This window comes from Megascapheus bottae, chromosome 4 (assembly GCF_031878675.1).
Source record: "Megascapheus bottae isolate mThoBot1 chromosome 4, mThoBot2.hap1, whole genome shotgun sequence".
NCBI lineage: Eukaryota > Metazoa > Chordata > Mammalia > Rodentia > Geomyidae > Megascapheus > Megascapheus bottae.
The window spans coordinates 38,263,842-38,277,103 of record NC_143512.1 but is presented as its reverse complement, the minus strand read 5'-3'; the positions used below and the strand labels follow the sequence as shown (position 1 = coordinate 38,277,103).

General features: G+C 39.1%; 1 protein-coding gene across 3 annotated transcripts; it reads left to right on the top strand.

Moving 5' to 3' along the window:
• Positions 1 to 403: 403 nt before the first annotated feature.
• Positions 404 to 7,169, top strand: Zcchc9 (zinc finger CCHC-type containing 9). 3 transcript variants are annotated; one of them, XM_090331690.1, is made up of 6 exons: positions 404 to 510; positions 1,808 to 2,217; positions 3,073 to 3,223; positions 3,437 to 3,529; positions 5,657 to 5,725; positions 7,029 to 7,169. In XM_090331690.1, exons 2-6 carry the CDS (start codon positions 1,834 to 1,836, stop codon positions 7,145 to 7,147), a joined length of 816 nt encoding a protein of 271 aa, XP_090187816.1. In that variant the 5' UTR covers positions 404 to 510; positions 1,808 to 1,833; the 3' UTR covers positions 7,148 to 7,169. The 3 variants fall into 3 exon arrangements, with proteins under 3 accessions (XP_090187816.1, XP_090187814.1, XP_090187815.1); XM_090331688.1 differs by lacking the exon at positions 404 to 510 and adding an exon at positions 513 to 584; XM_090331689.1 differs by lacking the exon at positions 404 to 510 and adding an exon at positions 781 to 857.
• The last annotated feature ends 6,093 nt before the right edge of the window (positions 7,170 to 13,262 follow it).

The window sequence follows — 13,262 nt, the reverse complement described above, 5'->3', positions numbered from 1 at the left end:
AATCTCACAGCAAGCCTGGTGGTCATATTCCAAACGGATGGTCAACTAGCGCTGAGAGAGCAGACGAGGCACCAGGCCTGCGAAGTTCCCTGGCCTCTGTTCCCAAGGCCCTCAACTCCGGCACGCAGCCAACTCCACTCGACGTCGTCAGTCCTGCTCTCTCAAAACGCACTTCTCCTAGGCCATCTCCTACCAGTCCCCCCATCTGTCCCGAAGCGGCAGCACAGACTGAGCTATCTCCACCCCCTGACTCCTCGGCCTCCCACCCACAGCCCTTCCTTAACGAGGGGACCCACAAGCTCATAAAACCCAACCACAGTCGACCAACCGGGAAGAAAAGCTAAAGCAACTAAAAGCGCGGCTCCCGCGACTGCTTGGGGCGGGCCCGCCGGAAGTGACGCGCTCTCTGGGCGACGTGCTTCCGGTCTCACGGACAGCCCGCCTCCCTCCGGAGGGAGGGCTGGGCTGCTCTGCTCCGTGGACTCGGCTGCTCTGGAGGCTTCACGTGCGGTAAGGAGCCGAGGGAGGGCGGCTCCGGGGCAGAGGAGGTGTCCGCGGGGCCCTCGGTGCTGCAAGGCCCTCGGGTGGGTTTCCTAGGGCGCTCGGGCACGCCGTGGCTTGCCGGCTCGGCCGCCGGGGTGGGCGGGCTTCCGCTTGGCATCCGGGCGACCACTTCCCGTCGGGGCGGGCAGCTTGGTGGGTCCCAGGGACGGCGGGGAGATCTTCCCGGACTGAGGTGTCCCTGGCCGGCCCGACCCCCCGCGCTCACCCTCTGGCTTGATGGTTATTCTGGAACTACGTGGTGAATGTTGCCCTTATGCACTGCAGAAGGGAAAAAAGTCCTTGCAAGTTATGAGGTAGCTTTTAAGTAATCCGAAACACTTGGTGGGAGCCAAAGAACTTTTAACATCAGTTGTCCTCCTTTAAAATGTGTGTAGTCTAAAATGAAAAAAAAAAAGTCTGTTTATGAATACTACAATATATCCTCTTTTTGTTACGGTCTGAAGTTTATCTTGTGATTTGGATCATAATTAAAATGAAGCAGTTGCAAGTTCTTTAAAACCAGTTGGGTGCAAATAGCAGCACCTTCGTTATTAGTAAGGCAGAAACTTTTTTTTATATATTTTTTATTGTAATTAATGAAAGGGTTACATGATATTTGCCAGATAGAAGGTGCATTAATTCACATACATTGATACCCTTTCACAAGACAAAAACTTTTATATACCAGTTTTACTTACAAATTTGCCAGGAAGATTTATAAAGGTCAAAAGAGTAGTTCTGCTAAAGGCCATCTGGATATATTGCTCTGTGTGTGTGTGTGTGTATGTGTGTGATTAATATGGACAGATAGCCCTGAAAGTGGACAAGATATAATGTTTGTCAGTTATCACATGATTTTTGAGGGCCACAGAGGACAAGATTTCTGACAGCTTTGTAGGTCATTATGTTAAAATGGTAAAAGATTGGGAGAAAATAGGCTGGGAACTTTAAGGTAGGAAAATAAACAACTTGGAAGTTTGGGGTTTGGGGGAAGGAAACAGTTCCATTCACTGCATTGCTGTGTAATTTGTGACTTAGGAAATAACTGAATTTCTTAGCAAATTAGTCAACAATTTTAAGCAAGTATACATATTCTTAACCACCCTCCACCTCCACTAGCATTGTAGCGTCTATGTATGTGAATGTCTGAATGAAATCAAATGTTCTTTAATAAACAAATTTAATATGGGCATATTTGATAACATACACACAGTATCTTTTGTTGTTTTTCTTTTCATTGATAATTACCCTCGTTATCTTAAAGATCACCGAGGAACCTCTGATGACATCATGACCAGGTGGGCAAGAGTTAGTACCACCAGTAATAAGAGGCCCTTCTCTGCAACATCATGGGAAGACATGAAAAAGGGATCCTTAGAAGGAAGGAGCCAAAACCTTCCAAAACATGAACAACCTGAAGCTAGGAGGTTGTCCCTTAAAAACGATGCACTCCAGAGCAAGCAGAAAAAGAACAAAAAGAAAAAGGAGTACTTAAATGAAGATGTGAATGGATTCATGGAATACTTAAGACAGAACTCCCAGATGGTTCACAATGGAGAGATAATGTCAACAAACAGTCAAGAAGTAAGAGAAGAAATTGCAGTTGCTTTAAAGAAAGACAATCGGCGGGAACAAAGAAGATTAAAAAGACAAGCAGCAAAGAAAAATGCTATGGTGAGTTGTCACTTCTACTTCGTTATTTATATAGTGAAAAACTCATCCCTTTACACACACACACACACACACTTGCATAATTTAGCAGACATTATCCTAGATTAATAAAACATCTTTAAAGGGGTTTGTACTTTCTTTGCACAAACATATTTGATATACTCTGGTTAGTTATCATAACAGTACAGAGAAGTAACCCTGAAACTCTATTACAGATAGGAAACACTGAAGTGCAGAGATGTTCAGTACCTTAGTGAAAGCCACTTGGTCAGAAACAGGTAAAATTCAAACTCAGTCTGTCAAGACTTTACAACCTGGACTCTTGCTTGACATACTAGCACTTCATAGCTGTATTCCAGCTTTGTAGGAGGTAGAAATGAAGTCCAAGGCTTACCTGATAAAAAAGGTGTTACTCACATAGTAGAATGCTTGCCTTGCAGGTTCAAGGCCTTGAGTTCAAATTATGGCACTGCTAAAACAGCCAGAAAAACATTTTACAAACTGCTAGTTATTATGTAAATGACTACAGTTAGATTTTATTTCTTTATTTCTTTATTTATTTATTTATTTATTTCGGGTGGGAGGACATGGGGCTTGAACTCTGGCCTGGGTGCTGTTCCTGAGCTTTTCAGCTCAAGGCTACCACCCTACCCAACTCAACTTCACATTTTTTTAGATTAACTGGAGATAAGAGTCTCACGTTCTTTTAGTGCCCAGGCTGGCTTGAACCTTGAATCTCAGATCTCAGCCTCCTGAGTAGCTAGGATCATAGGCGTGATAAAGATACTTTTAATAACAATAATTGGTAACATCACTATGTAGTTTTTCAATGTGTAAACTCAGATTTTTTTTCCCCAGGTATGCTTCCACTGTAGAAAACCTGGCCATGGAGTTGCAGATTGCCCAGCTGCCCTTGAAAATCAAGATATGGGCACTGGAATATGTTATCGGTGTGGGTCCACAGAACATGAAATAACCAAGTGCAGAGCTAAAGTAGACCCTGCTCTAGGTGTGTCCTCTTTGCTTTTTGTTTGTTTGGTGAGGAAAGTGACTAATAAATAATCAACTAGGCATTTTTTTTCTTTTTACAAGCATGCCAGTTAAGATTTTGAAATTGTACAAGGTTAAGTTTTGAATTAGGAAAAATATTTTTCTACTTAGAGTATTTTAAAATAATATGAATTATGTAGCTTGTCATGTTCATATTATTGATTTTATACAGGAGAGTTTCCATTTGCAAAGTGTTTTGTGTGTGGGGAGATGGGACACCTGTCCCGGTCATGTCCTGAGAATCCCAAAGGAGTCTATGCGGATGGTGAGTACTGGAATGTGACTTGACATACTAATAAATCAGAACAGGACAAGATACATGTTTCAAACTGCTCACTTCAGTAACCTTTGTTAGTATACAGTATACATTCCTGCATTTTAAATATAACAGAAGCAGAAGGATTATATCTCAAACTAATACAGGATTTAAAAGGTAATCCTATTCAATCACAGCCCAGCACACCCGCACCCATTTTGGAGAAAGGATTGTATACTCTTACTCAATTTTATAGTAATTTTTGTTTTGAAAATTTTCCTTAGTTATTAATGTAGTATAAGTACATATAACTTTCTTGTCTTTAGTTCAGCCAATGCCTTAAAGTCTTATAATAAAGCTTCTGGAGGAAGTTACTATCTGTTCATGTGGTGACTGTGCCATCAGGTTCTGGTCACTTCTGTGTCATGTCCTGTGTTTCCCAGTTGACTTGACTTGTCCAGTGAAAAAGCATAGCGGGTCCAGTGAAAAAGCATAGCTCTGGGAGTCAGTCAGACTTGGGTTATAGACCCAACCTCATTACTTACCTGTTGTGGGACTTGGGTCATTACTAAACTTGTGTTTCATCACCTATAAACTGGAGATGGAAAACTAATTTAGTGGAAACAGGCTGTTTTCCAATTTTTAACCTATCAGTGATGAGTCCCACATAATTGATAGGTTTTCCCTTTTTGAGAGGTATATGGAATGATGCTACATTTAATAATAGTATCTTATATGTAATCAGTCATGGTATTTACCTATTAGAAGGGTTAAATTATCCCAGTGCCTATGCTTTTCCTATGGCATGGAAGATAATTAAGTGTCTTAGGCTTAGAAAAATGTCTAATGAGCTAAAATGATATTGCATGATCAAAGTAGTCATATTAAGAAATAAAATAGGCAAGAGGTATGAGAATTCAACCAGGTTTATATCTATAGGGATGTTTTTCTGACAGTCACTTAGCATTATAAGCATGAGGATGATATCTGACCAGTAAGTAATTGTATTGACCATTATGGGAAAGACTCATAATAGGAACTCTGTGTATTGTGATTCACAATCCTGGAATATTGCTTCAAATAGAAAGATAGTTATTTTCATTAGGTTTAGAGCACCCTAATGCTAATATGAAAGGTTCATAAACAAAAGTTAGTTTCATAATGTCATAATTCATTTCATAATCCTTACTTTGACATTTAAGAACAGTGATCGTTCCTAACTTTTGTTTTGGGGAGGGGGGAAGGGGATGGTGGTCATTGACTATCTTGGAATCTGATGAAAATTTTGGACATCTTCAAGAACATTCTGAGTGGAGGGCTAAGGTCACACTTATAATTCTTGCTACTTGAAAGGCTGAGGATTAAGTCCAGCTTGAGCAGAAAACTTTTCAACAGACACATACCTGTTACCCTACGCTCTGTGTGAGGCTGAAATTGGGAGGGTCAAGGTTCTAGGCCTGACCCAGCCAAAAAGTTGAAAGAACTCCACCTCCATGGAGGAAGTAGAGGGAGTCATCTGTCAGTGACTAGCTAGCGCTAATCCCAGCCTGAAGTAGGTAGATTATAGTGAAGTATGGGTCTGGGTGGGAGACTATCTCAAAAATGACAGCAAAAAACTAGGGGGCAAGGCTCACATGGTAAGAACCAGGCTACTAGTCTGAAGGATCTGAGTTTAAATCCTAGTCATCACAAAAAAACAAAACAGCTTTTTTTTTTTTTTAAAGTAAAGGTTCCCAGATTTTTGTCAAACATGGTTAAAATCTGATTGTCATGGTTTCTACTGTATCTCCCCTTTCTACTTCTTCCCTAAAGTCTAGATATCAGCAGTGGTGGGTTAGAGAAGTTAGCAGTCAGTGAAATGAGACTGGAGCATGAATTAAGAGGAATTGTGGCACACACCTGCAACCCAGCACTGGGGAGGCGAAGACAGTCCAGCTTGCCAGCTTGGGTTATGTAGTGAGACTTTGTCTCAAAAAAGAAAAACAGAGACACTTACCTACCCTCCTAACTTCCCGTCTTCAGCCATCTTTACAGCTTCAGAGATGTAAGGTGCAAATGAAATATGAAAGTGCTCAAACATACTAAAAGCCCTTCATAAGTATAAAGTCATATTCAATGACTTTATTCTTTTGCTAGGCGGTGGTTGCAAACTCTGTGGCTCTGTGGAACATTTTAAGAAAGATTGCCCTGAGGGTAAGAATCCAGGTGAGTCTATAGGTCTTAATCTAGAAAGGGTAAGGTAGTTATTCCTCTGTATTTTTGTTGCATTTTATTAATAACGTATAGAAGCACTGTTGATATTGAAGTTTATATATTGGCCAGGAGTTCGGCCTAGTGGTAGAGCGCTTGCCTAGCATGCACGAAGACCCGGGTTCGATTCCTTGGTACCACATACATAGAAAAAAGCCAGAAGTGGTGCTACGGCTCAAGTGGAAGAGCTCTAGCCTTGAGAAAGTCCAAGGACAGTGCTCAGGCCCTGAGCCCAAGCCCAGGACTGGCAAAAAAAAAAAAAAAAAAGTTTATATATTGTCATGTTTTATACTGCATATTCTGAGCTTTTATAAATTTACTAGTGTATTTATATTAGAATATAATTTATTGCTTACAGAAAAGTATTGATGTACCAAGAGAAAAATTGAAATATGAAAATAACTTTCAATATTTGGAGGATTGTGTTTCCTCATTTAAGCTTTGCTTTGTATGTACTTAAATAATTCAAAGCTAATTGCAAAAACTGCCATAATTATTAAAAATGTGTTATCAACACAGCATCTGTCTAGTTAGTTTCTTCCTAATGAAATACTAGCCTGTTTATCAAAAACCTCATATTTGTGACAGCAGACTTTTGAGGAAATCAGGATGATTATTTCATTAGTTGTCCTGGATTAGAATAATGATAATCATTTAAAAAGCAGGACAGCGAGATGGCATTTTCTCAAGGAAAATGGTCTGCCTGTTCTTACTTCTTACCCCTAAACATTTAAAATTTAAAACCAAGAGTTCTTATTTAGAATCTTGTCTAGAAGATAGTGTCTACCATAGTGTAGGCAGTATGACTAAAATGATGAAGTGGGATTTGAATTCTCCCTCCTGGGAGAATTACCACTTCCCAAATGACAAGACTGACAAGCAGATGCTGTATAATTTCACAGGTGGAATTTTGTGTATTTAAAACTGATGTTTCATAAGTCTTGCTGTTTACCGGCTTTCAGAATTCATTGGCTCTGGAATGATGAACTCTGGGAAAGAGTGAAAGCTTTCTCATCAATTTGTGCATTGCAAAGTAGTTGCTGCATTTCCCTAATTGGGATGAGAAATTACCTGTGGTACTCTGAAATCAAGGGTTATCATCAATTACAGAATTGCTCACTTTCCTTTAGTGATGGAGTTTTTCCTCCTTGTGATTATTCATGTCAAAACTAGTTCCTTTGCTAAACCAATACCAATCTAAGAACCATGCATTTGATTACTGTTTTGTCTTGCATCCTCACTTTTGTATTCCTTTCAGATCGAATGGTCACAGTTGGTCGCTGGGCAAGGGGAATGAGTGCAGATTATGAAGAAATTTTGGATGTCCCTAAACCGCAGAAACCTAAAGCAAAAATACCCAAAGTGGTGAATTTTTAATAAAGATTGCTGCTATTGTTAATTGCCACTTCGTTGTTACTTTCCAAACTGGTCTTATTTTCCAGTTTGATGATCCTGGGTCCCTTAAAAGCAAGTTTCTATTGTAGATATTACTGTCCATCAAGGAGTACTTCTACATTGTTTAGAAAAAAAGAGAAGATATCTGAAGAAAGGTATAAGATTACATTGTATCCTCAAAGTATTTTTATTTCATGTGAAGGCAAGAGTCTTACTGCATAGTCCAGGCTGGCCTGGAATTTGCTTTTTCTGCCTCAACCTCCAAAGTGCTAAGATTACAAATATGTACCACAATGCCCAGGAAACACCATTTTTATTTTTATTTATTTATTTTTTTTGCCAGTCCTGGGCTTGAGCTCATGGCCTGAGTCCTGTCCTTGGACTTTCTCAGTGCTAGAGCTCCACCACTTGAACCTCTGCACCACTTCCACTATGTACGTGGTACCGAGGAATCAAACCCGGGTCTTCGTGCATGCTAGGCAAGTGCTCTACCACTAGGCCAAACTTCTGGTCCCACAAAACATATTTTAAGGAACAGAACTTAGTCATATCTAAGTAGTTATTTGCCTGATTATAACATAGTTTTTAAAAGTGAAATTTTGCATTAAAGTGAACTAACCCTAAACAAAGTATACTGCTTTGTATTTCTTAATAAATACTTGTGGTTATGTTATTTTCCAGATCTAATTTACTATATCAAAGAAACTTATTTGTAAATTATCACATTTATTTTTCTATTATCAAATAAAAGTATTTTCATATGCTTATCTTTCTGATACCTGATGCTAGACTGAACTAGTTATTGTTCTCTAATACCATAATCTCTCTAGACACAAGGTATTTTGTGAATCTTAGATGAGCATAAATAAGGATCTTATTATTTAGTTTTCATATAAAGCATTAAAAATGATCAGTGTTAATATAGATGACTATATCAACTTAGCACAGCTCTTTTTTGCCTTTGATTTTTAAGAGACGCTAGCCAAAATTCAGTGTGCAGTTTCTAGGCAGAATAATATCACATAACAGATTGTTCATCAAACTTACTAGCATTTTGTTCACATGTTTTAGATGAGTCAGGGTGAGATGAAAGTATCACCATAATAGAGTTAGAACACTAATCAGAAACCCATTAGCTTCTTTGTCTGATTTGATGAATACATGCATACTTAATACATATATTTTACAAGGCTTGACGCTACCATTGTACTGAATAATGGAATGACTCTGGTGGTTTATGCATTTCATTTGAAATTCTACCTGATTGAATCCATTTGTAGCTAAAGGAAACAGCTGTGATTAGTTACTGATGCCTCAAAAGCAAAATATTTACCAAATAAGAGAAGAAACACTTCTCTGTTTTCATGTCTGTACAACTCAACAGTTCTAGTCTTAATAGGAGCTGTTCTTTTATTTTCAGTGCGAGAGGAAAACATGACAAAACATTCGTCATCCCACAGCTTAAGGAAATGAGTACCACTTAAAGGGAATTGTATATACCGGGGAAAGACAGAAACGCTGCCTTGGTCGTTTTAGTCTGAACACATCCATACCTCACTGTCCATAGAAGCTGAGTGCTCTGTGGAGGGTGTAAGAGAAATGTACACTTTTGAACAGTTGTTAATGAAGAGATGCTAGTGTTCTTTTTATTTGCCTTGAATAATCACGTTATATGCATTTTTAGGGAGATAGCATTAGAAATAAGTTACAAATGTGAATGCATTATTGAAATTTGCCACCGGGTACCTGTGGCTCACGCCAGTGATTCTTAACTACTCAGGAGACTGAGGTCTGAGGATTGTGGTTCAAAGCCAAATAAGAGTCTGAGAGACTTATTCCAATTAACCACCGGAAAAACAGGAAGTGGTGCCATGGCTCAAGTGATAGTGCTAGTCTTGAGCTGAAGAGCTCAGGGATAGCACCCAGGCCCAGAGTTCAAGCTCCACGGCCAAAAAAAAAAAAAGTCTGCAAAACAGACCAAAGGCAGAAATGCTAGAAGACCCAGAGTGCTAGTGTGTTTCCTTAACAAAAGATGTTGAGCATTTTTTAAAATTTTTTATTCTCATAGAGATGTATAGTGGAGTTACAGTTACATTCATGCGGTATTGGGTACATTACTTCTTGAACATTGTTGCCCCTTCCCATGTTTTCTCCCACTTTCCCTCACACTCCCTTTCCATGTTACAGAGTTCATCTCCAACCTATGGTCTGGTGAATATTGCTGTTACACTGGCTCATCCTTTGTCATTTGACTCATCATCTTGATTTTCCCCTTCCTTTCTTGATTCAAATAAGCAAATGTATGTACAATGTACCTGGTACCAAAGTCAGATACAGCAACAATAGAGGAAAGAAAAAGAAAAAAACAAGAAGGTAAAGAAATATCTTCACATAAAACATTGAAAACAATAACCACAAGAATAAATCTCCCGTTTCCCTATCCTGAAGTGCAGTTCACTTACTTTTTCCTATGACCACGTAACTTTTAAGCTATTGTGCTCAGCTAGGAAAAATCCTAGATGCATACTAATTATTTCAAATGAGGGAGACCATGGAGCCTATGTTTTTTGGGTCTAGCTTACTTAATATATTTTTCCAAGTCTTTCCATTTCCTTACAAAGGGGTGATGTCATTCTTTCTGATGGCAGCATAGAATTCCATTGTATATAAATACAGCTTCTTGATCCATTCATCTTCTAAGAAGCATGTGGGTTAGTTCCATATCTTAGCTATGGTGAATAGTGCTGCAGTGAATATGGTTGTGCTGGTAGGTTTAGTATGGCCTTGTTTCTGGACATTTAGGTAAATGCCCATGAGTGGGATTACTTGGTCATAGGGGAGCTCCATATACCATGATCAAACAGGATTCATCACAGGGATGCAAAGGTTGTTCAATATATGCAAGTAAATATAATTCATCACATCAATAGGAACAAGGACAAAAACCACATGGTTATCTCAATTGGCGTCAAAAAAAAAAGCATTTGATAAAATCCAACATCCTTGGGCTGGGAGTTTGGCCTGGTAGAGTGCTTGTCTAGCTTGCACAAAGACCTGAGTTTTATTCCTAGGTGTCACATACATAGAAAAAACCAGAAGTGGTGTGCTGTTGTGCAAGTGGTAGAGCACTAGCCTTGAGAAAGTCCAAGGACACTGCTCAGACCCTACATTGAAGACCCAGGACTGGCCAAAAAAAAAAAAAAATACAAAACAAACAAACAAAAAAACACCCCTTCATGATAAAAGCTCTGGAGAAACTAGAAATCCATGGAACATATAATATAGAACATATAATAAAATATGTATGCCAAACCTACAACTAGCATTATATTTAATGATGAAAGGTTAAAGCCATCCTACTAAAATCAGGAACAAGACAAGGATGTCTGCTCTCTCCATACCTCTTCAATATAGTATTAGAATTCCTAGCTCGAGCAATCAGGCAAGAAAGGAAGTAAAACTATCCCTCTTTGCAGATGACATGATTCTGTATGTAAAGAACCCTGTGGATTCCACTCCCACATTACTCAAGCTAATACAAAACTTTGGCAAATAAGCGGGGTATAAAATTAACCCTCAAAAATCAATGGCTTCCTGTATGGCAACAATGAAAAGAGCAAGACTGAAATCAGGAAAGCAATCCGTTTTGCAATACCTTCAAAGAAAATAAAATAACCAAGGAAGTAAAGGACCTTTATGATGAAAACTTTAGAAACCTGAAGAAGGAAATTAAAGCAGATCTAAGGAAGTGGAATAACCTCCCATGCTCCTGGATTGGAAGGATTAATATTGTAAAAATATCAGTACTGCCAAAGGCTACCTACAAATTCAATGCAATACCCATCAATATCCCAAGGAAGCAATCCAAAAATTCATATGGAATAATAAAAGACCCTGTATAGTAAAAAAAAAAATCCTTAGCAGAAAGAATGGCTCTGGAGGAGTATCAATACCAAACTTCTAACTCTATTACCAAGCTAGAGTAATAAAAACAGCTGAGTACGGGTAGGAGAACAGGCCTGAAGACCACCGGACTAGAACTGAAGAACCAGTATATGAGCCTTCAGATTTGTGGGTACCTAATCTTTGATAAGAGAGTCAAAAATACTTGAAGAAAGACAGCCTCTTCAACAAATGGTGCTGGAAAAATTGGTTTAACACCTGAAGAAAACTAAAACTGGATCCTTATTTTTCTCCCTGTACCAGAATCAAATCCAAATGGATCTAAGATCTTGAGGTAAAAGCAGATACCCTAAAAATTTTACAAGAAGTAATAGGAGATATACTAGGTCTCCTTGGCACGGGTCAAAACTTTCTTAATAAAGACACAGATACACAACAAATTAAAAAAGCTTGGACAAATACAACTGCATTAAACTGCAGAGCTTCTGTATGGCAAAGGACATAGCAAGATAAATAGGAGTGGGAAAAGATCTTCACTAACCATACAACAGACAAGGGTCTTATATCTAAAATGTACCTGCAGCTCAAAAAATTAAATCCCTCAAAAATAAATCCTTGAAGAAATAACCATCCCATTAAAAGCCGGGCTAGACTTAGAGACTTCTCTGCAGAGGAAATATGAATGGCCAATAGACACATGAAGAAATGCTCAACATCTCTGGCCATAAAAGAAATGCAGATCAAAACAACTCTGAGATTGAACCTCACCCCAGTTATAATAGCCATTATCAAGACATCTAGTAACAACAGACACTGGCGGGAATGAGGCCAGAAGGGAGTGTTACTACACTGTTGGTGGGAGTGTAAATTTGTTCAGCCACTCTGGAAAGCAGTGTGTCGGTTCCTGAAAAGACTAAACATAGAGCTCCCTGATGCTGGAGATTTTCCATAAGAATACCAAAGGACTGGGAACATAGGTTATATGATAGAGTGCCTTGCTTGGCAGTTACAAGGCCCTGATTTCGTGTGTGTGTGTGTGTGTGTGTGTGTGTGTGTGTGTGTGTGTGTGTGTACTGCTGTACATATACATGCCAAAGAGGAAAGCTGATTTCCATATGTATTTTCTAACCATTCAAATTTTTTCTGGAACTCTTAAGCATTGGGATTATGGTTATCCAGACAAAAGAAAGCCACCTGCAGAGGGCTGAAAAGTGGAGTGAGAGCTTCTAGAATATCAAAAAGGATATTATATTGAAGAATAATCTACTTTGTACTCTAAGAGCTTGTATCTCCTTCTTACCAAATGTTCTCTACCCGAACCCCTCAATATCACCATCACAAACATATGTGACCAATAATGCTAGAAGGGGAGATTGTGTAACTAAGAAACTGACAAAATTTTTAATGTAGCAAGCACATATGGCTATTTGGCTACCCTACTGGATAGTAGCATATAGGAGTTTACCTGTGGTTCACAAATCACCCCACCCCGACCCCTATCCCCGCCCCCACCCGCACCCCGCCACACACCTTGTCTGTGAGATGGTTTTTGATGGCTTCAGGTACTCCTGGTCTACTAAAAATATTACATAAAAACACAAGCAATTTATAAATTTTAGAACATGTAACCAGCCCCATCCTGTGAGGAATATGAGTTATCCTGCACCCAGTGTATCCATAAAGCTAGGTAGTCACTTAATAGCTCTGTCACAGTAAGGCGCTCTGTGTGGTCAAGTAAGAAGATTAACAGCTGCTGATGCTATGCCACAACACTGCCTTTCAGTTTATTTCATCATGTAGGCATTTTACTATCTTACCTCATTTCAGAAAAAAGTGAACGATGGATTATTTTGAAAGGGAGGGAGGAGGGAAGGAGGGAAGGAGGGAGGGAGGGAGAGAGAGAGAAAGAGAAAGAGAGAGAGAGAGAGAGAGAGAGAGAGAGAGAGAGAGAGAGAGAGAGAGGGCATGCCATGTTTATATAACTTTATCATAGTATGTTGTTACAATGGTTATATTTCATTATTAGTTGTGGTTGTTCTTCTCTTACTGTGCTTTGTTAATTAGGTAGGTTATTTATTACTTAGGTCTTAAGTAAACAAATACAGTAGAGGATTTGGTACTATTATTATTGCCAGGCATCCATTGGGGGTCTTAGGACAGATCCCTCATGGGTGGGGCTGTTGATTACCGTGAG

Bases quoted from the DNA above. Each gene is read 5' to 3' on its own strand.
- Zcchc9 (XM_090331690.1), top strand. From the start codon at position 1,834: ATGACCAGGTGGGCAAGAGTTAGTACCACCAGTAATAAGAGGCCCTTC. The intron at 2,218-3,072 runs GTGAGTTGTCAC...TTTTTTCCCCAG, and splicing joins CAGCAAAGAAAAATGCTATG to GTATGCTTCCACTGTAGAAA. The intron at 5,726-7,028 runs GTGAGTCTATAG...TATTCCTTTCAG, and splicing joins CCCTGAGGGTAAGAATCCAG to ATCGAATGGTCACAGTTGGT.